Source organism: Calypte anna, chromosome 9 (assembly GCF_003957555.1).
Source record: "Calypte anna isolate BGI_N300 chromosome 9, bCalAnn1_v1.p, whole genome shotgun sequence".
Lineage (NCBI taxonomy): Eukaryota > Metazoa > Chordata > Aves > Apodiformes > Trochilidae > Calypte > Calypte anna.
Genome location: NC_044255.1, coordinates 1,098,566 through 1,125,491, shown reverse-complemented (window position 1 = coordinate 1,125,491; position 26,926 = coordinate 1,098,566). Strand labels below are relative to the sequence as shown.

Below are 26,926 nucleotides of genomic sequence, written 5' to 3'. Positions count from 1 at the left end.
GTTCTATTGAAAAGTCTAGTTGTTATACTGAAAGTCTAGATATATTTAAGCTTGTTTAAAAAACTACAAAGCACTTCCCTTCTGAGAATTAGCTATGTTCAACCACGTAGCTGCAAAAGCCTTGCCACAAAAACACTTCCTGTTTGTAGTTTATTACTTACAAGCTTAAATGCTCTTAAAGGTAGATCAAGCATAGCACATATTCACCACAACTTTTTTAGTTCAAAAAACAACTAGATTTCTACAGCAGACTAAGTGCTTCTGAAAGGGCCATCAAAAATAAAGGACTGCATTTACAGAATTCAGTATTTACACATGTGCTCTGAATGCAGCCTAATTTTGTAAAGTCTAAGCAATCATAGCAATGGTCTGTGCAAATCAGAAGCCAGCTATCATTGTTATGCACACAAACCCTGACAATCAAATAATGCAGGTATCAGCCTAAACGATGAAAATCTACAATTCTTCTGAATTCTTTTTAAAATTTATTTTATATAAATATCCTATATCAAACTATGATTTCTAGAATTCAGACAGACTGTCTCATTTGCACAAAATGTTGGCTTCAGGTGCTTGATTAGTCATAAGGTGCCATTTAATTAAATGCTGCTCTCTCTAGCTATATCAACCTTCTACAGTGAAAACCACAAGTTAATATTGCTTCTTATCAACAATTGATTAGGAATAATGTTTTCAGACAGTGTATATGTCCCACAGACATGGGGAGTTTAGCATATGAAAATGGAGTTCAAACTCCATTGGCCATTTCAATCATTTTTGCTCTGAAGCTATTCTAATAGCTTTTAGGCTAGAAGCATGTAACCAGTGGTTAAATCTTTAGACAGATGCATCAAACCCCATTATATTTACTTCCTGAAAAGGCAGCCCCCTTCTAAAAGGCCAAACCACACCCGGGCAGACACATCCCTGTCTGTTAGTGCTTAGATTCAGTCTCTCTAAAGAGAAGCTGCTCAGCTCTATTTTAATCCAAATAAACTGATTCACATTACAAAAAATCTGTAATGAATTAGCCCAAATTAAAAAGTAAGGTAAGATGCAACTTTGCTCTACAAATACCAGCAAGCAAATGCTGTCACTCTTCAGGCTCCTGGCAGGCTGATGTCTGCTGCCCCAACGTGGACCTCACCGGGGAGGCAGGGGTAAGGGAGCAGAACAAAAGGAAAGGGAGCACTGAGCACATTTAAAGGACAGATTTTGCCCCATCACTCACTGAATTACAGTCATTGCAAGAGGCTATGCCACAGTATTTGCTTCCCTGACTCTCTGAACAGCTGGAATGCTTCCCTCTAAGTCCAGATGCCTCTCACTTTCCTGCTCCTCCCCACCAATGCAAACTTGCATGTCAAGGATGTCCATATCCCATTAGTCATGAGATTCATGGGCTCAGTGTCTGCTCCTCTAACAATGAGCAGATACTGCCTATCACATGGGAAAGCGGGAGATAAATCATGTGGGGTTGAAAATAACCCATGATCTCACCACTGAAACTTCAGATCTCAGAAATGACAGTCAGGTTTATGGGGTTATTTCCAAGGAGGCTCTAATTCCTCCACTTAGCACTGCCCCATGGCACACGTTCTCTCTTCCATGTGAGAGGAAATGTTGTTGTCTGTTCTTGCCCTCTCTCCTTAAAGGTTCATCTGGTAAATTTCTGTATCCAAAGGAACAACTTTTGTCCCCACACAGCTTTTAGATATCAGAGCTTTTGCAATCTGAAAAACAGAGAGATTTGGGCTCTTCCTTCAGAGCTGAAAAGCAGAGAAGCCTGAAACCAGTCACACCTGCAGTGCTAGAGAGAATCAGTCTAGGAAAGTCCAGGTTCCACTTTTCAAATTTTAAAAAATAGTATATCAAGAAAGGAGAAGAAAAACTTAATGACTCAGAGACTTTAACATCCTTTTATACTATGTCAAACTGAAGTATTTATTAATATTTTCAGCTGCCTTCTTATGGCAGTAACTTAAATTTAGATAACATGGTTAACATATATTTAGTTACTAAAACTCCACATCAGCAAAAGGGTGCTGAGCTTGTCACTGAGAGAGGGATTCCACTTCAGGCTGGAGATCCTGGAGAGATTTGAAGAGTGCTGAGGGTTCAGTGAATTTTCTAAGGATTGTGATGAAGAAAGGATGAAAAAATCTCATGAAAGGATACAGCAAGCATTTTGCTTGTGTACATTAGAAGCAGACGTACAAATGTATGACAACAAAACTCTGCAAGACTAAGATGTAAAAAGTTAAAGATGAGGGAGACCAATCTTAAGATAGTTGTGAACACTTCTCTCATGGCCTACTTTCCACTACATGGAGGAGAAAAGTGAGAAATAGCAATGTCAGACAGCAGTTGTTCCAGCTGAAAGGGCAGACTGTGGCCAGGTCTGAGAAACAGAAAGTGAAGGGAAGGTAACCCAGTGGTGAAAATGCAAACCCATCAGCATTGCCACCAAGCACTCAGTTTTATGAGCTCAACAGGAAGCCCATCACCTCCCACTTACTACCACCAAGAAGCCAAGTGCCAGGTTGTATTCATGTGACAGGGAGCTCCTGTGAAACTGTGCAGATCTTTCCTCTACACAGTTCCTGTATTGCTGCAGAAATTTCCAGTGGCCATTAATTCACAGCACAGCAATGGAAGGGCAATTTGTTCACAGGATCTAGGAGCAGAGGAAAAATGAAACTGAGCTGACACACTTTCTTTCCAAAGGGAAATTGGACTTGGGGCAGACAGAAGCAGAGCTAGCAAGCAAGGCATTGCTAGGTAAACAAGAAGCAGAACTGATGTTATCCAGTTTTTTTTTTCTTCAAATGTTTATTAAAGAGTTACAGAAAAGTTAAACAGCTTTTCCCTGGCTGAAGTAAAAACAAAGAATGTGATGAATACATCTGGTGCTCTACTGCTGAGATGCAGGGAAATGGAGGAATACAGCCTATCAGGTTCAGATTGCTATCATGAATTCTTTGCTGTCCTCAGACTTCATGTTGGAATTCACCAACAGTGGTCCTGGGAGAGTAACTGCATTATTTTTAATTACATTCAGAAAAAAAGCAATCATCAGAGAAATGAGACAAAAAAGAAGCTGTCATGATAATCAACCCATATTTGATGCATGCAGTGAATTCTACAGATACAGAAAAGGGAAATCATTATCAAAAGCAGTACTTTTCTCATGTGTTCACTACCTCAACTAAATCTTTTGGTGGAGTTTGTCTCTGAAGAGGCTTTTGCTCACAGGACATGCTAACACACGGGCCCAAACTGGGGCTGCATCAACGCTGAGCCACGAAGTCTGAAGCAAATGTAATCATCAGGAGTCAAAAAATAATGTCCACCATTTCCTGGGGCATTATCACATTAAATAACACTCAGAGCCAGCCTGAGCACCCCCTAATTCAGTCAGACATGGATTATTTGCTACTCAAATGGCTAACCCAGACTTTTGTATCCAGGTGATATTTCAGCAGGAAGGAGCAGAGCTATAAATAGATAGATGCTCCACAACTGAAATACCTGTTTGCTACAACAGCTCTGCAGTCCTGCTTGGTGGCACAGGCTCCTGTTACTGCAGCTGACTTCAACAAAAGGTAAAAAAGAAAGAAGTTTATTGCAAACCCTACTTATCATCACTGCCTCTGCTCTTCTGTGAGTACAGGCCACCTCCACAATGAGAATACTTCTCTCATCTGTCTTAATCTTTTCTTCCTCTACTTTTCTTAGTTAAACAGATTATGCAGAACAGTTGCAAAGCATAAAGCAGAGGAAACAAAACTGAAGCAGCTACTAAAAGACAGCCAGCAACTGCTTAAAAATGAAATGAAAAAATGGATGTGAAAACACGGTTTGGTTGCCAGAGGTCTTGAGAAGCAGGACATGATCCTCTTTTCACTGAGAGGGTTTGCTCCACTGACTTGAGCTCAGATACTCTAAATCAAGGGGCTCAGGGGCCTTGTGACAGCAAATAGTGTGTCTTGTCAGCTTTATAATAATAAATTTCTATTTCATAAAATCACAAGTGTGCAAAATGGATAAAGGAATTAACACTGCAGAGGGAATCCATTCTGTTTAGTTTTCTCTCAATCCCACGAGCACATTAACTCAATTAATGCCACCAAGGAAATAGAGCCATTTAGTAAAACAAAGCAGTCGATTAGATTAAGCTGGCCCCACAGGACAGTAGCAGTGCCATGAGCTGATGGGAAGGGCCCTCACACAGCAGTTAAAATTGTTCACAAATTGAAATCTATTTCCATTAGAGAATGCCTATTCATCAAAAGCTAAACCTTTTACAAAGACTGGTTGATTTTTAAGAAGCTGCTATAAGATGCAGGCAATCTGCCAGCTCCCTTGCCTGGCACACACCTCTTCTTCAGCTGCCCAGCAGGCAGCCCCTGCCCTCCTGAGCTGCCCCATCAACGCTGCAATGAGGACTGCCTTGGACTTACAGGTTCTCAGTTTCTTTGCTGCTTTCAAGTACAAGGAATGGAGAACTCCACAGCTGCAGGTTCCAGTATCTGCCTCTCGTCAGCATCCCACCAGGAGAGCCTGCCTTAGCCCTGGAGACTCTGCACCCCCCCATCACTCAGGACGCTCTCAAATACTACTGGAGAAGAGCTTAAGACACCCCCAAAACCAAACAAAAATCAATTCTGTTGGTATTTATCTTTCTCATGCAATCTAACATCAGCAAGGGCACAGCTTCAAAACATGTCACAGTCACCTTCTGACTTGGAGCAGAAGCCAGGAATCACAGGCTGTCTGATTCTAGCAGCTAAGGATGTTACACAGAATAGGATCAGAAAGACCGGATCTAAGTTACAGAACTGTGTGTATTATAATAGCAGGGAGAGATCCCAGCACTGGCCAGACTACCAGGGTGCTGAGCAAACAGGCAAGTGAAGTCTACATTACAGAATAACATGTTTTCTGAGTTCCTGAAATATATTTGTAGACAACCAGAGCTTCAAGCTTTATCTAGACCTGAACAGTAAATTAACTCATATTCAAATCTCAGGGAAAAAAATCAAGTGAAATGGGTGGGAGGGAAGTAGGGCATTATGCTTAAATTAAGAAAAATCTTAGGGAGCTCTTAGGCAACTTTTGACTCTTCCTCTAGTAATGAAGATAAAATAAGTAAATGAACAGAAAAGCCTATGAGAAAGAGTTACATATATTTGCATTGTACTTACTGAAAAATCATCATCGGGGAATAATATCAGATCCTTAAATGGGTTATCCCCAATATTCTTTTCAATTTCTGTGATAACAGCTTCATAATCCAAAGGCTCCAAGAGTCTGGGTTTTTCCTGCTGTGGGAACAAACAAGAAAAAAAAAAAAAAAAAAAAAGAGAAAAGATCAAGCACTGTCTCTTCCTCCCTTTTCAAAACCTGAGATCTGATGCATTTTTCTTTTTTACACCAAAGTATGAATAACTTCTTCCCTCCCCCACTGATTTTTCCCAGCTGGGCCAGTTTTAACAATTACTCCTGATCTGATAACTTGGGAGAAATCAGTCAGCTCATTACAGAGACCCAAACCAACACAGTGACTTACCTGTCATTCTCAGAAACAGTTTGTCTCTGTAAATGCATGCAGGCAAACAGACACAATTTGAACAGAACACAGATATGACTTTGTGCTAACACATTTTAGAATAAGTAACACACTTATTTCTTCACTGTCTTACACAGTTCCACCTCTTGAACTGCAGGTAGCTCGTCAGCACACTACATGGTTTTACTTGGTAATAATCCAAGGTTATTCTCCTGTAATAAACTATCTGGCACTCAACCCCATAGTTTCTCTTATCAGAAATTGGATTAGCATCACTGTTACAGTACTACTCTTGCCCCAAACAGCAGTAAAGTAACAAAGCACCATAGGAACAACCAAACAAAGACAAAGCCACACTGTTTCAAAGTACAGCCCAAGAATAGAAGAAAAGCCCACATGAGATGCTAGAATACATTACACAAATTAAGTCCTACACTAAAGTGACAACATTTGCTTAATTCAAAGATTTAAGCATCAGAAAGAGTAAACAAGAAAGGGCAAGATACCTGCCAGGAGGGATGGAAAAATAGCTGATGAGAGAGAAAAAGGACATGAGTGGAAAGCAAATACAGAAAGACTTCCTTGGTCTGATGCAATGACAGATATTAACTGAGTTGTACTTCATCCACTGTTCTTGCACTGTGCTATCCAGAACAACAAAAAGTTTCCCTAGTTTTCTCTTCCCTAAACAAAAACCAAGGTGCATTGGAAAAGTAAGTTTTCCTATCTCCATAAACCAAATTTCTCCAGTGGACAATCCTATGATTCATCATTATATTTAATTATACATATATACAACACTCACATGTGGTTATACAAATCTAGTCCTCTTTTGACTTTGTCCTAGAGAGTTCCTGTTTTCTTCATTAATTGCAATGATCTGAAGACTTTGCCCTCAGCCCTTGCAAATACTGTTTCCCTTATGAAGTTCCAAACTCCCTTTGGTATCAAATGCATCTATAGGAAATTGAATTAAGTATCAGCAAAACACCCACACAAAAGAGATTAAAATGCACATCTTCCTAGGAAGTTTTTCAATTGGTTAAGCACTTACGATCGAACCACAGAATACTTCATGACCTCTTGCAGCTCATCTACTCCAACACATGCTCAAAGCAGGGGAAGTTGGATGAAGCTGCTTGGGAATTTGCTCAGATGACTCTTGAAACCCCCCAAGGAGGAAGATACAACTTAGAAAGGAAGAGCTGTTCCTTCAACAGTTCAGTCTCTAAAGTTTCGTCTTGGTCTATTAACTCTCTTAGCCCCATTTGCCAGCTTAAGAGCTAATAAACTTCTAAAAATCATTAGTATTTAGCATTGCAGACCAAATAAGGACTTGTGAAACATTGTGAGACATTAAGGACTTGTGAAAAAAAAAATTGACAAGATCAATGCAGAGCAGTAATAAATATAACTGCTTTGAATTCTCCTTCTGAGGAAACCTGGTTCATGAATGTTGATGTGGGATGAGAGGAAAGAAGGAGAAGCAGTACTTGACCTGTCTAAATATGGTGTATCTTTAATAATTAACTCCCAGAAAATCACTAAAAGCTCTGTCTATGTGAATAAAATAAAAAAGAATTCTGACACACAGCTACCATGCTGCATTCCTTCCTGAATTAATTTGGAGATGTACAAGAACAGTTGTCTGTCTTGCCTTAGAGATATGACAGGGAGATTGCATTTTAAACAAAACTTGGGACTGTCTAACAGAAAAAAACCCCAAACTTATCTAGAAGAAAACCACTGTAAAATTCAAAAGGCCCAAACTGGAAAAAGCAACTTGTAGTTTAAGGACTGTATATACCAGTGTGTGATGCTCAGGTAAGACAGGGCACCCTGCTAGGACATAGAACAGTTGATATTTACTCAGCCATGCTACCTTAGACTGTCCCAAGCTCATGCTTGGCCCTGGTCAGGACCAGTTGACACAGTAATACCCAGTCCTCTTCAGAAACACCAAGGCTGAGGAGCAGCTGTAGTTTTTAGTGAGGTTTCAGTCTGCCATTTGCTGAAAGTGGTTCCCCAAAGAAATGTAATGGGCTCCAACTATCTCATCATGCACAGCTCACTCTCATTCCCTCATTTTCTATTACATTATGTTGAGTCACCACAGTACCCTTTAGTCATAGGTTTCACTCTCCTTCATTAAATCCACCACTGTGCATGTTTATTAAATGTCCCTACAGGGACAGAAGCCTCAAGGAGTTAAAACACAAATGCAATGCTGAGAGTACCACATCTGCTGCACTACTCAATTTGGAAATGTTCTCTCAGTCCAACTTAAGCAGAAAACAAACTTCTACTGTAACGAACTGTTACCTTCGGTAGGAAACTTCACAGCAACCACTTACAAGAAAATTCAAAGTGAAAAAACACGTGCAGTGACAGTTAGGAGGTACAAATGTTTCACTGAAGCATTTTTTCTGCACAGGAGTTTCAGTAAAACATGTAAGGTTTCTGCAGAAAGTCTGTGACATGGACTACAATGAGAACTCTCCCATCCTAGAACAGATACTGTTAGGCCAATGGTTTTGCAAAAATATCAACCTTTAGTAAGTCAGACATGCCACTGGAACCATAAATGTCCCCTCATCAAAATCAGAGAAGCGTCAACACAACATTAATCTAGTCCAGATGCTCCTTGGAAATACTGTGAATGTTAGCTTTCAAAATCTCTTAAAATACAAAGTAAGCAAATGACATAAGCAGCCACCTTCCTATTGAAGTCACAGACCAACAAAAAGCTGGGAAATCCCACAAACCTTGGGACTTCTCTTGAAATATGGGGGAATCCCACAAAAATGTGCCATTTTTAGGTTCTGTACCCCAGTGGAAACTACCCTTCTTGTTGGGGCTGGCATTCTTCCCCCCTGGAAATCCCTGCAAGGGGTGAGCATAGCTAAATCTCCTTCAAAATGAACACATTCAGATGCAGGTGGAGGCAGGGTAAGCCTCTTCAGAAACTGGCAGGACTCATAAAGCCACTCGTGATAGCCGAAACACTCAGGGGGAAAACTTCTTGACAGCTGCGAGGTCATTTACGTGACACCAGAGTGCAACTTGAGAAAACCCTAAAGCAGAGGAACACTGAGTGTATGAGCATCCCTGTTCCCACAGCACCAGTTCTGTGCTGCAAAGGGCATGATCTGGTGGAAACATTTTAACAGATGTTCACTGAGAAGTCTTAGAAGAAAGTTTACACATCCAAAATGTAAATAACCGTAAGCAGATGTGACACCACCAAAATTATTGTAAAACTTTGCAGTGAAGAACTGCAATATTTATGGTCCTGTTTTTCTATTGTGCAAAGACAAATGTCACTCTTCCTTCTATGGCACTGAAGCAAAATCCTGTATAAAATACAGTACAGTATTATGCCAACTCCAATAAATCAGGGATGCAAATAACAGACCATCCTCATCCGTACACTGACTGCAGAGATAATTTAATCCATTCCATGACAGTGTAATAAATATGATGCCTCTCTTTATCAGTTCTGCATGTTCTTAGAAACCTTAAAACGTGGACACCACCCTTTGTAGAGCCACTGCTTTGGACTTGGCAAAGCTGAGCACTGCCATGCTTAGTTTTGCATTTGTGTTGGGAAGTGGCAGCTGGTTTTGTTAGCAGTTTCTCTCTCCTAAGCATGGAATGGCTGCTCAGCTTTCTCATCACAAGCAGACAGAAGCAGCAGTGTTGGGATTAGCAAATTCCTCCCCACAAGCTCTAGCACAGATTTGTAAATGAGAAGGGCTGATTTAAAGCTAATTTAATAACAGTAGTGCTGCCTCTTCTCAATTTAACTTGTCTGTTCTTTTTGGAAACAGACCAACCTAGCAATCTGTGCCAAGATCAAATTATGCTGGCTTGGATTTTTATAATGCTTTTTATATTCTCTATCTCAAGTGAGTAATCAATTACATTTAGCTGCACTGAAATGGTTGTGAATACTTGTAGTAAAAAGGCACTCCCAAACTCCTCACCTGCCACAACAATCGCAGCAGGGATTTACTTCATACTCTGACAGTGTTGGGGAGCATCCTTCTGTATCTTGTTGAGCTGTCTTTTATGAACTCTATGAATAGTGAAGACTCCTTTAATGAGCACCAGAGCCATCACAGAGGGATTACCACTACTTAATTTCACACAGACGAAACAGCCCAGATTCCAGGGATGTACAACTCGATCACCATCATCGACCAGCCTAGGTACTAAGGCATTATTTTTCCCAGTAATAATAAAATAAAATAAAATATCCACTTAAGTGATTTTACAGAAACAGATATGGTACCTGGCTTGCCTCCAGCTGCACAGACACTGTGCATTGATGCTAGTACCCATCCTCTCTTCATAATTATAATATAGGATAAAATGACATATATACCATCCTCCTGAACTGCATTTCTCTGAACACTCACTAAAGGAGGAAATGATCTTAGAGTCATCCCAAGCATTTCCCTGTTCTAAAAATAAACCAGACCAAATGCTGTGTTTTTCTAATGCTTTAATGATGTATTACTCCCACCAAATCCTAAGCATCCAAAATTTGCTGAATTTATTACAGATCTTTAAATGAATTTCTTCTCTTCCCCTTGCCAGGAAGAAGAAAACTAAAGAAACAGATAGAACTTATGCTGATGGACTTCAGTTACCTGGACTAAAATATATTCATGACAGGAGGATCCACTGAATGTTCATAAAAAGAACCAAAAGAATTGAGATGACCAATTGTGATTCCTTAAGATCAAGTAGGACTCTGATTTTATATTTCATCCAATCTAGGGCTTGCCTTAAATTAAAATCCATTCTAGTATAGATTTCAACTACTGAGATGGGCAGACTTAGAAGATAAAGGGCCATATACTATTATATCTAAATAACACCTCACTTTTCTTCATTTTTATAGACTTCTTGATGATGCTATTAACCAAGCCCAACCCAACAGAAACACACAACAGAAAGTTCAATTACTTCCTGGGATGACACTGATGTGAAGTGCTTCTCACACTTCTCCCATCCTTTTCCTTTCCCCAGTTAAATACTGTCTCTTGTACATTACATAATCTTAGGTGGTTGAAGGATTTTTTAATACCATTAACATATGCAGTTGATTTTATTTCATCAGGATGGGCCAATTTAAAGTAATTATTTCTTTGCCAAGCGTGTCCAAACTGAAGCTAAAGCACAGACAGGACTCCATGACTTTTGGAAGAGATGTAGCATAAAGGTTGAATTTAACCCTGTCCATAGAGATGCAGTAATACAGACTGCCCAGCTGCCAGCATGCTCAAGGAGCTGAACCTAGAAAACCATTTTACTTTTATGGAGTCACCAAAACCTTTTATTTTCTGTAGCAGCAATGAACATCTCTATTCACTATTAGGCAGCACAGCAGAGTGGTGTCTGGTGTCCATGAGAAAGGTACCTGCACCCTTTTTCCCCTCCACCATCTGGACAGCAGCCAGATGCCCCAGTGTGCCCCTAACAGTAAGTCCCATGGCAGCATCTTACCCAGGGAGCAGGGACAGACCAGCCAGGTGAGGATTATGGTGTCCTTGACCCCACAAACAGCAGGATTGGCACTGACAGGTCTCATCAACTCAAAATACCCCAAAAGGCCACCCTATCTCCATTCCAAACACGTTCCACATCACATTACAGATTATTTTTAGGAAAATAAGTTTAGTATTTCAAGCACAGAGGAGAAAATTCAAGGTTTGCAAAGGTATTAAGACAGGGAAGCACAGCCAGAACCAGCAGGCAAATGGTCCCTCCTTTTATTTTAAATCTTTCCATTTTTATGGTTGCTTGGCCTGGTATGCATCTATTTACAGTCAAACTGGCCACATCACAAAGGGCTACATTTGGCTTAGTATGCAATACACAGTCAACAAATTTATTAAAATTAGTGGCACAAAGAAAATTTCATGTCAGTCCTTCCCTCCCACCCTAAAACACATTCACTTGTCAGGTCCAAAATGTTTCATTTGGGATGTCTTTCAGTGAACCTTGGAAAACTGCGTTTGGAAAGACTCCAGCCAGTCTTTCAGAGCTGCACAGCACAAGTGATAGACTCTTTGGTGGCAGTGGTAAAGCAGACATGCCAATAAATTTCATTAAGGGGATTGCCAGTTCCCACAGGATTCTGGTACAGAGAAAACTACCAAGAAGTACAAAAGGATTAAACCTTCCCCAAATTCCTAGCTATGCAGAAGTTAGTTTCCAAAATGCTACAGCACCCATCAGCTTAAGCAGTGCAAAAGTGGTGAAACCTGTGGAATAAACATCCTGCAGGGAATAAAGAAAGTGAAAAGTTATTTTATTCAAAGAAAACGTTGACTTAGACCAATAAGGGATTTGCTTCACTAAATGAGACTCTGAACATATACAGCTGGGACGGGATGAATCCTAATCGGAGTCATTACACAGGAAATCACCATTGTTTCATAGAATCCTCATAAAACCATCATCATGCTGTGATGCTAAAGACTTTGAACACTATTCCAAGTCTGATGACAGTCACAACACAGCACAAAGCAAACAGCATCCACCATTTTCACTTAAATACTGACAAAGTCCTAGACCTGTCGAGTAAGCAAACAGCTTTTTTGAAAAGAACTCTACCACTTCAGAAGGCCCTTGAAGCAAGAACAACTGACAAAAATGTTGCATTAGCTCCAAAAAACCTCCAGAATTACCATCTGACTTCAAGAGAGCACTTAGTAATACTTCACTGTTCCATAGGGCAAATCTCACATATGCTCTTCCACTTGATTTTACTCAGTGAATATCTCTGTATTTCTACCTACACTGAGGTTACTTATCTCTTCATGAGTAACACACGTCTATGTAAATAATTATAAGCATTTCCACACAGGCCTTATCTGGAAATAATGCAATCTAAACATGACCATTATAAAGTCAGCTGATGTTAAAATTATAATATAGTTTCCTTGGCATCAACTACCCTCCCCAATCCATTATCTAGCTATTGAGTCACTTACACACACATGTAAATGACAACAAAATCTGGTTAACCACACTGAGCTCAATCAGCAACTTAAAATCAATTAAAACTAATCAGATAGTAATTAGTCTTACAAAAAAAAAAACATTTAAAGAGCTTTTCAGCAAATAATACAAGTCTACCTACAGAAAACACAGGTCTAAATGTAGTACATCAAGAAATGCACTTTGTGAATAAGGCCCCACAGCTGCAGTGGGAGCAAACAGTGCTTTGAAATCTGCAGCTCTGGAGCTGCAGAGGACTGATGCATGAAGGAGAGATTGGCTCCCAGCTGATAGCAAAATTGCCTCTAGGCCAAAGATTTAACATGCTCCAATTATGAAACACTGGGCAGAAAGACAGAGGTCACAAGGCAGAAGAGTAAAGTCAAGTGTGCCTGCATTTCCTAAAGGCTAAATGTATTGAGAAATACTCTTGCAGAACAAGATGACACAGTGGTCCCATCTTAGTGTATCTTATTCCTGAAAAGAAGAGAAATCAGAATGAACAGATTCCCCTGAAAGCATGAGTTATGCCCTGGACATTACACCTCAGGAGAAGTGCTCTGTGAACCACAAAACTCTGATGAAAGGCACATGGCCCGTTTCCAGTTACAGGCAACAGGCACACACAGCATCACAAGCACTCTAAGTTTTAGGTCAGAGCACAATACATTTCATTGACTCTTAGAAAGCAGAACATTTAAAGGTTCTTTGGCACAACTAAATTGAACAAACTCTCTGCTTCTATCATCAGAATGAACTGGCAAGAACGAAGAAACACATTTCCTTTTATCTACAGGCAGGCTATTGATTTCTCATTACTATCCAGGCTTTGTTTTATTTCCAGTAATAAAAACATAACGCTTCAACCACTTCTGAAAGCTATTCACATATAACCAGAATTTGTACCATAACAAAAATGCCCCCTTAACCAGGATTTTAGAGGATAAACCAAGCACCAGTGCCTAACTCCTACCAAAGTCTTGTGAACTGCCAGGGTTAGGTGCTTTCAGCAACACCACCAGCATTCACTCCTGGTACCCATGAGGCTTTAACTTGGTATTTTGAATTCTGCACCACTAACTCAGGGCAGCAGGAACTATGTTGTAGCCTTGTAAAAAAGATCTGTAAAATATCTATCCAAAATGGCAGCTAGTCACAAGCAAACCCACTCAGTTAGGTGAACCACTGCCTATCTTAATCAATCCGTGACCAAGTGTTATAACTGCAAAGTTATATTCCTACTAAGAAAATTAATGAGAATGATTTTCAGTCTATTTCCCACTGATTCTTTGCTACACTGGACGTGCAAAATAGCCTTAAAAGTGCCTCCAGAATGACAGGCAACACGGCTTGTAATTGGATATACAAAACTAGAAGAAAACCAAACAGCTCCTGACATGAAGAAAAGGACCCACTGTCCACACATCATTCTTGAGGAAGCCATTAAACATTTCACATCTAAAGTAATCTCTCACGTTCAGAGAATACACTGAAAACCAGTACTTGCCTGTGGCTTCTAGGAGAAGGCTCTAAGCATTTCACCTCAAACTGTCTGCAGTTTCAGCCACAGTCAAGAAAGCTTTGGCATAAAATGCAGTTATTGTGAGCTGCACACTGTCACGCAGCAGTTCCAGGAGTTGCAGTTCTCACCCCAAGCCATCACTGGCAAAGCCATCACTGGCAAAGCCTTCCTCATGGGGCAGAACCTCACTCCAGCTTTCTACCAAGGGGTCTGGAGCTTCCTCCCTTTGCTCCCTGGGCTGCAGGAGGATGGTGGCTTCCTTCTGGCTTTGAGAGACAGAAATAACCCACAGCAGGTCATGAGGTCTATAATAGCATTAAGTAGCTTTCTGCTCCAGGAGCAGCATTATGGATTTTCCTGTACTGACCAAGCACATGTTAGCAGGTGCCAGACAGCCCATGACACAATGCCTGCCATCAGCAATGTGCCTGATGGACAGTGTGATGCTATACAAAGTTTCCCTAATGCACTTCAGTTCTGTAAACTCCTGAACTCTCCATGCTTCAATCTCAGACTTCAGTAATCATCATTCTTCAGCCTTCAGTACCTCATCACAGATTGATGAGACTCAGTCAATCCTACATACACATCAAGGAACAAGTCCTGTTCTCTCCTACATGTAAGGCTGAAGAGCGTTCGACCTGTAATTCCTTTGAAATTTCATGGAAGAGATGGAAGAAGGGGTGAATACTCACACAGCTTAGTCTGTGAATTTCTGCTTGATCCACTCTCATAGCAGCCCTTCCCTTCCTCCGCAGCTCACTGGGTTGCTTCCTGAATCTCCCACGAAAGCTCATTGTATCCACAGGAATTCAAACAAATCTCGGTGCTCCTTCACCCTCTTTCCTTCTCCAGCTTCAGTGTAAAAACTGGAAGCTGCATATACTGTTCAAGGAGGAAGTACCTCTAAAACTTAACATGCTGTATCCACAGCAACTGAACAGAAAGAAGAAGAAAACCAGCAATAACTCATTTCTTCCTGTGAATAATATTCTGCTATTAAGGCGAGAGTGTCTCATTAAACCATAAGTGCACCCAGCCCCCGCCTCCGATGCAAATCAAAATAGGAAGTTGTACAAAAAACACTTGCAACTCAACATCTATCTTTGTCTCAGAACCCATTACACATCCTTTCTCCTCACCACCCTCCCCAGTTCGAAAGGCAGAAGGGCTGCACTCTTACTTCGTGTGTTCTGCTGTCTGCATGCTAAAAAAAAAGGAATTCACAGAACAAGCACCCCCAGCTGAGACCCTCAGTAGCAGATTTCAACCACCGAGCACACAGCAACAGGTTTGTGCTGCCAGGGCCCACAGCCATCACTGCTTTTAACCCAGGGTAACAGTTCCCCTTAAAAAGTGGTGGGAAACAGCAGTAAGAGGAAGCACCCTGCAAACTCCTAAATCTTCAGTTAGAAAAAACAGAAAAAAAATGCTGATATCTAAAATACATTTTTGGCTTAAAAAAGAGGGTTTGGAAAGCTTTGTCACCAGCCAAGTAAGACAAATCATTGCTTGCTTCAAGCCTGCTCCCACCCCAGGTGAGAGTAAAGCTGCCAGACAGAACCTGCACCTCAGATGCCTCACCAGGATCAATCACAGCCATTCTCTCCCCATCCCTGTTATCCCTGCAATCACAGCAGCACCTCCCCAGGTTAGGAGTCTCTCACTTGGAATCTCAGGGCTGCAGGGGCAATGGGAGCAGTGACACAAGCAATCAGAATGTTCTTAATTAAGGTAGGAGATTTGCCCAATGCTCAGCTCTCTGAAGGCTGGCAGGGCACAAAGGTCTTTTAAAACTGAACACACTCCCTCAGTGCCCACACAGGAGCTTGCACACACAGAGACCCTTTTCTTCTCCTCTGTTCCAGCTGAGGATTCATCCTGCTATAGCAGCAAAGCTGCATTCCCTATGCACAAAGTCTTCATGTCGTCTGCATGTGTTTGATTATTTCTACTTACTGTGCATAGCTATGACAAACTGATAATTTTTCAGCTTTTTCGTTCTGAATCTTTTACAAATTGGAAAGTAAGCACCTTTTTGACATTTTTTTCAACTAATTTCTCTTACATCTTAGACTTTAACTGAGTGCCACTTTTTTTTTTCTTTACAGGAAATAATTGAGTTCTGTGAACTCATTCATGCATTTTTCAGCATTCATAACATTTAATCCAAAGTAACCAACCTCTACAGAATCCCATTATTGTTCCACATCTAGGATTTCCATGCCAGGAGAGCAGTCACACTGAGCCCAGTGTGTCTGACCTAAGCACTACAAACCAATTTGTCCATCTGCTTAGTTTGCTTTTTTGTATGAACCTGGTGCAACTCCATGAACTAAAAACCCCATCTTATCACCACCTTTGTCATTTAGCTTTGCTTTTGAGAAGATCACCTCTTGTAAACTGACTTACCAGCTTGCTGTGCTACTGCTTAAAACAGATTTCACTGGACTTAGTGGTGAAAAGCAGCAGTGTCTGCCTCTAGAAAACAGAAGAGACAGCAGAAACCCTTTGCCAAGGTATGCAGACATTTCAAGTGGCTACCAATACAGCACCACAAGATTAACCAAGTTGGAATCACCCTTGTTTTCTCTGAAACCACCACACTATCTATACTGAGTCCCAAGTGCCTCTCACATAACATATCGAATGCATCTGCCAAGAGACAGGATCCTTGCCAGAAGTTAAATCTAATGCTGGACCCATCAGCTTTGCTGGCTTAACTTTAAGTAGGTATCAATTCCTCTCAGGGGCTGCTTCATCTATCATCTCTTCTCTGTTAACTACCCCATGGAGCAAGCTGAGCACCAGCTTTCTTTGCTCAGGAAGGCTCTGTCCCAGCTCTCTGCCTCCAGCAGCACTGAGGAGCCTTTCCAGGGCATCCTTTCCACCGAGATAAGGGTAACCACTGCTTCCTGAAACTTTGATGAACTTGTGTTACTCCCAAATAATACAAAAGATGAACTTAGGTTCAAGTTTCCAGCTGGTCCTTATCCAGTTTACTCTGCTGAGTATCTTGTGTCCAAAGTATTTTCATTCCTAATGTTATTAAACCTCATTTATTTCCATATCTCTGACAGCCAGTTTTTCAGACTCGATGCTAAAGGCACTGAGCATTATATTTTCTCAACACCAAGGCATTAAAAGGTTGAAGCAATGGAATAAGCAAGCTACAGCATTCACCCAGAGATAGAATAGAAGGGTAAACAACTGCAAATAAAGATTCTGCTTTCTTAGATCTGCTTTGAATGCAAATCCCTCTATATTTATTGTGGGGATAAAGCAACCAGTCAAATGTTGAATAATGTTTTTACCTGTAGCAGAAGTAAGAAAAAACTTGATTAGCATCTGTGTGACTGGGAAAGATTTCCTAATTTTTCCTCAAAGACTTCTCTTTCTGCTTAAAGATATCAGGTATTTTAAGGTGATCATAAAATTAGTTATGCTAATATGAACAAAGGTCCTGCAGTGCTTTTTAAATTTAGAACAACTATGTAGAAGGTGAGAAGTATTACCCATACTTCAAGCTATCCCAAGAAAATAGGTATTTGGTCACAGGAAATCCTTAATCTTGGTTTGTGAAGTGCTGTATCAGATAAATATACTCAAAATGAGGATGTTGAAACACTTCAAAAATGTTAAGATATGCAAGGTAGTCAGCCCAGTGCTTAACTGCCCTCAGCTTTGCTGTCTTTGATGACCATTTCCATCTGTTCTCAGCGTTTTGAAGAAACTTCCTAATACCTAGATAGGAGAATAAAAGCATTTGATATCTCCACTCCTATTAAGAAATAGCTAAGCAGTACTTTGGCTTCAGAGCTACTAACATTCAGCTTTCTGATAGAGGTCACAATTCTTTACTAACATTTTTATTCTCTTTTCCTACATTTCTACTAGAGCTTCTGTCAATTAAATATATTTCCCTCTTAAATCCACTCACTGCCATGTTTAACTGACTCCAGTTTGAACCTAGGATATACAGCAATATGTAAAAATGTACTTCTGGAAAAAACTAATCCACTGCTACAATATGTCATGCAACTGTGAAAAAATTAACTTCAGTAGTGCTTTGCTAGCAGCCATATAAAGATGCAAAAATTCAGTCCCCAACATCAGTATCTTCAACTAACATACAAGACACTCCAAAACAGGCTAAATACTTGAGTTGCTATGTAGACAATACTGAATTCACCACATCATCCTTCTAAAATAACAATCTATCATCCACCACCAAAAAAAGGTCTTCGGTTTGCTACACCAGATTATTTTTTTTTCCAGAGGGGGGGGGAAAAAAAATCAAATGCAAAGATAAAATTCATAACTTTCAGTGAATTAATGTTTCCCTTCAGCTCAGAACTGCTGTCTGGGTACAGAGTGCAAGTGAAAAACACAGCCCTCACTTATGCCCACGTACACTTGCACCTTGTGTGGAACAGATTTCAGAAGCACAGTTCCATTAACAATTAAGAAAAGTCCTTTCGTTGGGACAAGCTGAATCAACTGCCTATTACACCTATTCTGAAATGAAAGGCAAATTTCTCATAACAAAACTCTCTTCATTTATAAACTAAGACCCCCATGATGACCGTAGCAGGCAGCCTCTGCACCATAGACCAGTATTGAGAAATTTGGCAAACCTGCTGTTGCAGCACTTGGCAGAGTGCAGACGCAGCACCTGCCTCCCTCCCTGGAATGCCTTCTGCTATTGCCAGCATGCCAGGGTTGTAAGAAACAGAAATCACAAAACTTGGAGACCTGGCTGCTATACTCAGCTACCGATGCCAATGAGAAGAAGACGAACATAACATCCCACAACATGCAGGCAGTGCCAGTGTACAAGTTACATTAATGCACAGTGAGGTTACCTTTCACATATTCCTCTCCTGGTCTTCCATTTCCTTCCCCCACATATCCCCCATCACTGTCACCCCCTGGCATGGTCACACTGCCAGAAGTCAGGTGTGCACTTGGACAAAGCAAGCTACATCACGTGGAATAGAATCATAGAATTGGCTGGGTTGGAAGGGACCTCAGAGATCATCAAGTCCAACCCTTGATCCACTCCCCCCGTGGTTCCCAGCCCATGGCACTCAGTGCCACATCCAGGCTCTTTTGAAATACCTCCAGACACGGAGAATCCACTACTTCCCTGGGCAGCCCATTCCAATGCCTGATCACCCTCTCCAGAAAGAAATTCTTTCTCATCTCCAACCTAAACCTCCCCTGGCACAACTTGAGACCCTGCCCTCTTGTCTTGCTGAGAGTTGCCTGGGAGAAGAGCCCAACCCCCCCCTGGCTCCAACCTCCTTTCAGGGAGTTGTAGAGAGTGATGAGGTCTCCCCTGAGCCTCCTCTTCTCCAGCCTCAACACCCCCAGCTCCCTCAGCCTCACCTCACAGGATCTGTGCTCGAGTCCCTTCAACAGCCTGGTTGCTCTCCCTTGGGCCTGCTCCAGGACCTCAATATCCTTCCTAAACTGAGGGGCCCAGAACTGGACACACGACTCAAGGTGTGGTCTCACCAGCGCTGAGTACAGGATCTGCCCCCTCTCTGTTTTCAGAGGGCTTGCTAGGAAATGAATTGAATGCATGACAGTATACTGCACATATTTTCAGATATAATTGCCAAAAATCTACTAATGAGACTGTGAGACTAAAACTGAGGTGTCCATGACTGCATACCACACGTGTGTCTCACCTGTATCTTCCAGGTGTCAGGAGTAAAGTGTGCTCTGTAGAGGTTTGTGAACGGATGTAAAAACTGCAGTTCCCAAGAGCTTCATGCTGGACAGGTAAAGCAGAGCATTACACTGGGACCAGCAACAGACCAGCTATAAGATAATGCAGGGCACCCAGTGGCCTCCCACCCAGTCCCTTTGTCATAAAAGACATGAAGAATGCATAATGGTAAAAACAACCTCAGGACACGAGGTGAGCTCTCCCAAGCAGCACAATAACCTTACATAAATATCCATGAAGAAGAGTTCCTTCTGTTTATCAGAGCTCTGCTAATAGATCTTTCCAGACAACAGTCCCCAGTGTCAGTGACTCCACCTATGTCAAGCCATTTCTTTTCTTCCCAGGCTGACAGAATGCTGAGCTCAGCTCTTCCTTCCTCTCTGCCTTCACCTTCACTTCAAGCCCCAGATAGTAGCTCACTCGTGCAGAGAAAATTTGTGAGAGGCTCCTGCATTTCTTTGCCCTGGCTGACAGGCTGAAACACACCCTCCAGTTGGACTGGTGGTGCCAGTGTCTCTGTGCATGGCCAGAGCTGGTAAGATCCATCTGTGGCTGAGAGTACTCCTGGGGTGTGTGAGAAGGCAGCTGAGGGGAGGGCAGTCTGGCAGCTCCCAGCCCCATCTCACACGCAGTGCTCAAGGGCCCTTCAGCACACGTATTTTATCACTTCAAAATGGCCTTGTGAGCAGTAATGAGAGTTTGTAGATAATGTTCACATTCCAAAAGCCACTTACAACCCCTTTGCTGATTTTACAGCTCCTAAGACATGTCTTACTGCTCTCCCACAGCCTGGGAACACTGCACACTCCCAGACACTCTCCTTGCTGCAGTAATGCTGCTACCAGCTGGCCCTCCAAGAACAGAGATGCAACAGCAGCAGCATTTCAGCAGCTTTCCAAACTGTAAACCCACATGCACCTGGTTCATTCCTTTGTCACTAGACAGAGAACCTTGGAGAACCCATTGATGTAACCCAAAATGCCTCCAGCTACAGCCACAGGGCACCACTTCCAGAACACCAATATCATGGGTCTCATGCTTGAAGCTGTTCCTCATGGGCCCTCTCAGCCCTCTGGAGATGGCAGCCACTGGGAAGGCAAGACAAGATGGGATACTGGTCCTGTGCTGGGGTCCCACCTCTGGTCTGCTTTGTCCACGTTGCACAGCAGAGCTGAACACTCAGATGGAGCCCAAGGCAGCGCAGCCATTTCAGGTTTTTATTCTGGGTATCTTTGAAATAGAGCTATACTTAAACTCTTTAGCAAACAAATGCTGCTTCTTACATCAGCAATCAACTTGGAGGAATAAACTTCCCATTAGCAAAGCTATCCTGCTGATGTGTACAAAAGCAAAATATGCAATTACTTTAATTTAGTTTGATCCATTGGGAAATTTCAAGCAAATATTGTCCTTTTGGTTTTCATCTACTTGGACTGGAATCAGCCCTTGATAACAAAAAATAGAGTGATGAAGGACCATAAAAGGTGATTAAATTATTTAATCATCTAAATTTATTATCTCCAGACACATCGATGCTGCTGCACACTTTTCTGACTGCAATTCTAATGCTTGTTCATATCCATGCAATGTTGCAGAAAGAATTTTTCTTTCTCTTCATCAAGAAAAGCTCTGGTAGATGACATCTGGTTTATATAGAGAATCCCCATTTTCACCCAATTTTCCAGCTGGAATAACTGAAGCAAAAGGAGGTCAGGCAACTCACACATTTACTCAAGGTCACAATCAACATCTACCATACCATAATACTGATATAAAATATCTCAATTAATTAAATTAAAATTCTTAAAAATTCTTTAAAAAACCATCTTAAACATCTTAATTCGAAATATCTCAATTTCTTTCTCTAAGTACTAAAATGCACTCCCTTCCATATGTGTGCAAGGTGATTGTGCAACCACTATTGTGTTTGATACTGCATACTTATAAGACACACTCAATGACACAAATTACTGTATACTCCTTTCTAGTGCCTGTGGGCATCTTAAGCAATTAAAAAAGCTACTGCATATAATAATTCATCATAACTGAAAGCTAAATAATGGCATTTTGGAAGGGATAAGAAGCATACAAATTTCAAAAGCCGGTAAGATTATTTTATTGTTTTAGCAAAAAAGGAGTGAAACAGAAAGCCCTGCAAGTCAGGTTTATATTAGGAAGTTTGGTATGTGGAGAAGAAAAAAAGCTTGTATCTTTTTGGCATGACTTCTCTTACTGATCTCTGGAATCACAGGAAGCAGCTCAGTGTAGGCAGTGCCAACACCTGATACAGAATTCATCACTCTAACATAATTTTCCATACCCCCAGAGAATTGTTTCACCTCTACATCCTTTATTTTTAATTTCTTAATGACAAATGGCTAATCCTTAATGAGACTTATAACAAATGTGCAAACTTCATTATTACCAAAATAAAAAGGTAAAAATCTCTAGGAAACTACCAAAGTAATCCCTGAGGCAAATAGCAGCCTGACTAACATTACAATGGCTATTTTTCATCAAAACCCACACAGACAAATTCTATTATGTTTTAAGCTAACCACAAATTGGCAATAATTAACAGACTGCAATTGTAGACAATATTGCAAACAAATTGTTTCTGCTCAGACAGAATAAAACATTTTGTTCTGAAGAGGTACCAAATTAACAGGACAAAAAAGGACATTTTTGGTAACATAGTGGAAAATAAGAGTCCCAGCAGAACTCCAATCATTGAGCCCCAGAACAATGAAGGAATCAGATTCTGATTGGAAATGTGTGCATGGATAGCTACCACACTTCAGAGAAAGAGAAAACAGTCCATGGGCTGAGACAGCTGCACAAGACTTGGAGAAGTGCCCTGAGATGATGTCAGACCTTTGCCACCCAAACCGTGCAGAAGTATTCATGTGACAAGCTTTTTGGTGCCGAATTCTAATCCTTTGCCCACCGTGGTATTCCTCATTCCAACCACTAATTCAAGCTGGAAGTCTTAATTATTCAAGGAAGTGATCAAAAAGCTGAAAGAGCAGGAGTTGCTCTGGTACTTCCTAGACACTCCATCATCCTCAGCTCTCAAAGATACCATGCCTGTTTCTGTGTCACTGGAACAACCGTACTGCAGGGAAGAAGAGTTCAGTTGCTTGGGTACCTTGGCAGAAAACTAATTCCTAGTTTCACTCACAGAAGCAGAGCTGTCAGTCAGTACTAGCTGACAGGGTCAAATATGTTGAAACGCTGCTTAGCCTTAGAAATGAAAGCCTGTGTTTTGCCAAGTTTTTCTTTTGTTTGTATTTGTTTAGGGAACATCAAAACCATTTGCCTGTATCTGCCCAGTTCCTCTTAAGCTACAGGAGGTACCACAATCTGGAACCAGTTTGTGTTCACCCACACACTGGCAGTTGTCATTTAATAGCCATGAAGTAGTGATGCCTGTCATTAAAACCACACGTGATTCAGGAAATGTAATCTAAAAGTCAAAATCTCTTGAGATTTCTGTCCAATACCACACTGTTTATTGACCTCATGAAACAGAACACCTCCATTAAATTCTGTGTGAAATACATTTCAAATCATTTTATTGAGATCTCTAAAACTTTAAATATATTACTGTGGTTATTTTAGATGGTTCATCTTATGCCTCGCACGTGAAGTTTAAATCTATGTTTACCTATATTATTTTCCAGAGTTTATCCTTTCTTTATAATTCATTAAAAACAGACAAATATAAACGCAAGATCAGCATTCATGACTGATGTGGTGTAAGAGGGCACTAGATCCAGTAAATGGCTTCAGGTTTCTACAACCACAGCTCACCACATTCCAAAATCCCAGACGAGTCAGATAATAGTTTGTTTGTTTGGTTTGTTTTCTTAACTCCTACCTTCCTCTTAGGAAGGTCCAAAGAGCAAAACTAACAATGAAAACACAGAAAGCTAGCACTGAACACAGCCCATCAGAGCTAGAGCCAAGCAGAACTGCAGACAGAGCATCACAGACAGAACTGAGACAAATCAACCACACTGCCAGAGTGATTCCAAAGAATGGTTATCCATATGGTGATAGGCACTTTATAAGTATCAATATAAACAAATTAATACACATGCAAAGTAATGTGGCTGCAGACAGCCAATGCCTGAAAAACCTCAAGTGAGTTATTTTTTCCTTATTGGTTCTTTTCCCCGTGTTTGTTTCTCTTTGCTTTCTTGACTTTAATCAAGCTACTTTGCCTTTCTATAGAGCAATCTTTTTCTTTCTCAAAAAGTAGTTTGAACATGCACATTAAACTGCAATTTTCATTAAATGCATAAAATTGCAAAGCCTAACCCAAAGCATGCCTAAGGACTGCTACTTACAGAGACTTTTCTGTGCTCCTTTTATACCCTACTCTTCCAGATATGCATTGCTATCAAATAAATAAGCTTTCTCCTCAAAAAAAAAAAAAAAAAAAGGATAAGAAATTCCTTCTCTGTAGGAAGATTTTTTCATCACTATTGTTTTGAGTCCAACTCTTCATAAGCTGTCATAAGAATCTGATTATCTGATTCATAATAGTTTCACTCCACATTCCATTATACTACACATGTTGCAGCCACATTAATAATAAGTGAAAGCAATATAAAATGTTGTTGCTCAGAGTACTAAGGTCAGGTGGGGAGGTTTTCTCAGTGCCAAAAGGCTGGTTTTACCACTCTCAACCATATGCATACTTTAAATGCTACTGCAACAGTCAGAAGTAGGAAAACATCTTGGGTTCATCAGCTGCCTACACTGGTAAAAGCCAAAGCCAAACCCAAACCAAATGTTTTTCAGCACAAACACTGCTCTGAAGATCAAGATATCCCATAGGGTGGACACCAGCCCTCCTGTGCTGCTCTGCTCTGCTGAGCCCCTCTGACCCCACTGGAGCACAAGCCCAGAAGAGAGCTGGCAATGATACCGCAGGACTGTTGAGTATCAGGCATAGAAAGCAAAGAGATGGCAAAAGTAAAAACAGTTGCAAAAATGTCTCTGAAGCAGAATTGCATTCTGTGCATCACTGACTACTTTCCCCTCTTTACACTCTCATGTTACTCACTTCTGCAAAACACAGGCCTGTTTCTGTTCCTGTTAAGGTCAAGTGCCAAAGTGGAAGTTGTTTAAGGTCAAATAAAACAACATATGTTTATTGTTGCTTAAAAATGCATTACACATTGTGGCTTCTGACTTGAGCTAAAATACATGAATATTTTAAATATTTCTTTTGAACTTTACAGCCCTGGGTAGTCTGGCTTCACAAAGACAATTCCTCCTCCAGAGGAAGAGAACACCCTTCTCTTCCCAGATTTGAGCCTCATGCTGACTTTCACATCACTGCAAGTCCTCCCCATTTGAGAACAGACACATTCCTTCCTACAAAACCAGTAAGTCATGAGTTGGAGATCTTGCAATTCTGAGAGTTTCCATCTATTCATGGCACTTAATGTGCACAGAGTACAAATTTTCATTAGGTAAATGCATACAAATGAGGAAGTGAACTCAGTTATTTCAATTAGGAAAAAAGCCCACAGATAGTATCATAGAATCATAGAATCCTTGGGGTTGCAAGGGACCTCGAAAGATCATCTAGTCTGGAGGAACTGAGGAGGTAAACCCTAGTATTAGATAAGGAAAAATTCTCAAAGCTGTGCTTTTACTGTGTCTACTGCTTTTAGAAGACTAACATTTCATTTACAAACTAAGTAACCAAGAATCAGCTCAGACAGTACCCAAGCCGTGCCTTTAGGATGGAGCAGAACAGCCACCCTGCAGCTGAGCAACAGGGGAGGTTCTTGTACTACTTCTGTCACTGGAAAGAGTAGAGAAAAGCTCTCCAATCTGTCTCTTTTCAGAGCTGGAAAACTGAATAGAGAGAATGGCATTGTCACTTTCCTGGGGCTGTCTTCAAGCTAATACATCAGTTTAAGTTACTGTATTTTATTCAAAATGCAGAACATTATGCCATGATTTTTGGAGCTGGCTACAGGGGCCAGGGGGAAATGGGAGTAAAGATAATATCCTCAAACAGAATGCTTTGCTTTTATCTTCCACACAAATCTTAGTTCATAATAAATGACATGAAAAAACAAAGAATGACCTGCAAGACAAAGTTCTACTTCTTTCAAGTCTCCACATCATTACTAATCCTAACAGCAAAGCTCAATGGCAAATAATTTTAGGTAGTTATATAATTAGCTGTTTCTTAACACAAAGGCACAATAATAACATACATTCAGAAGAGAAAGATGGGTGAAGCAAGACCATTTTCATGGTCATCCCTTGCCCAGCCCTTTCTTCCAAAGTGCCCACCTGCATCTAGACCAGCCCTACCAAAGGGCTCAGCTGCTCTCTTCTCAAAGGATTAATGGGAAGAAGATGATCCCACAGATCTCCTGGGAAGAGTAGCCTTTTGACAGGACAAAGACCAGGGCATGAACTGTTGCTGTAGAAAATAAAGCCCCCATTACAGTAGCAGGGAACAGACCATCTGACTGCTGGACCAGCAGTACCCCCAGCTCTGCAGGGTGGTCGACGACTTCCCCAGCTCCTTCCATACTGTGGCAAAGCCTCACTTCTCAACGCCCAGGCACCTTTGCTGTAGCTCTCAGAGCCTCACTATCCCAAGATTTAGAGCACAAAAAGCTGCAACTCAAGCTGCTGGTAAGTGCATCAGAGACTGGTACATTTGCTGCAATAACACCCAAGACTACTCTTCTCTTCCAAGGACTGAAGCAGCTTCCACAGATGATCTGTACTCAGACAGGCTGCAATTTCTTCCAGTCCCTTCTCACTTCATTATGCTTGAAATTACTACCAGAAAGGAGAAAGTTATTTGTTTAAGTGCTGTTGAGGTCATTTATCTAACCATTAAGCGTGGGGGGGAGGAAAAGAAAAAAAAAAAGGAGTTAGTTTTATAGATACTGGATATTAAAGCACAAGCATCTTGAACGTCATTTTCATTATGATGAAATCCATTCCCTTCCTCCTTATGACCATTAGCTTCCCTCAGGCATTGAATAATATTTCCAGCTAAGGGTCCTAGCTCCTAGAGTTGCTATGACTGCAC

The 26,926-nt window shown here is 41.0% G+C and overlaps 1 protein-coding gene across 3 annotated transcripts in view; it reads right to left on the bottom strand.

Moving 5' to 3' along the window:
- The window catches only part of DOCK10 (dedicator of cytokinesis 10), a 133,058-nt gene that overhangs the window by 83,320 nt on the left and 22,812 nt on the right, over positions 1–26,926 (bottom strand). For 2 of the 3 annotated variants that reach the window (XM_030455934.1, XM_030455932.1), the window contains exon 2: positions 5,208–5,327. In XM_030455934.1, the coding sequence (XP_030311794.1) occupies positions 5,208–5,327 (120 nt within the window). Of the gene's footprint in view, positions 1–5,207; positions 5,328–14,803; positions 14,906–26,926 lie in introns of those variants that run through there. The other variant, XM_030455933.1, reaches the window with a different exon arrangement.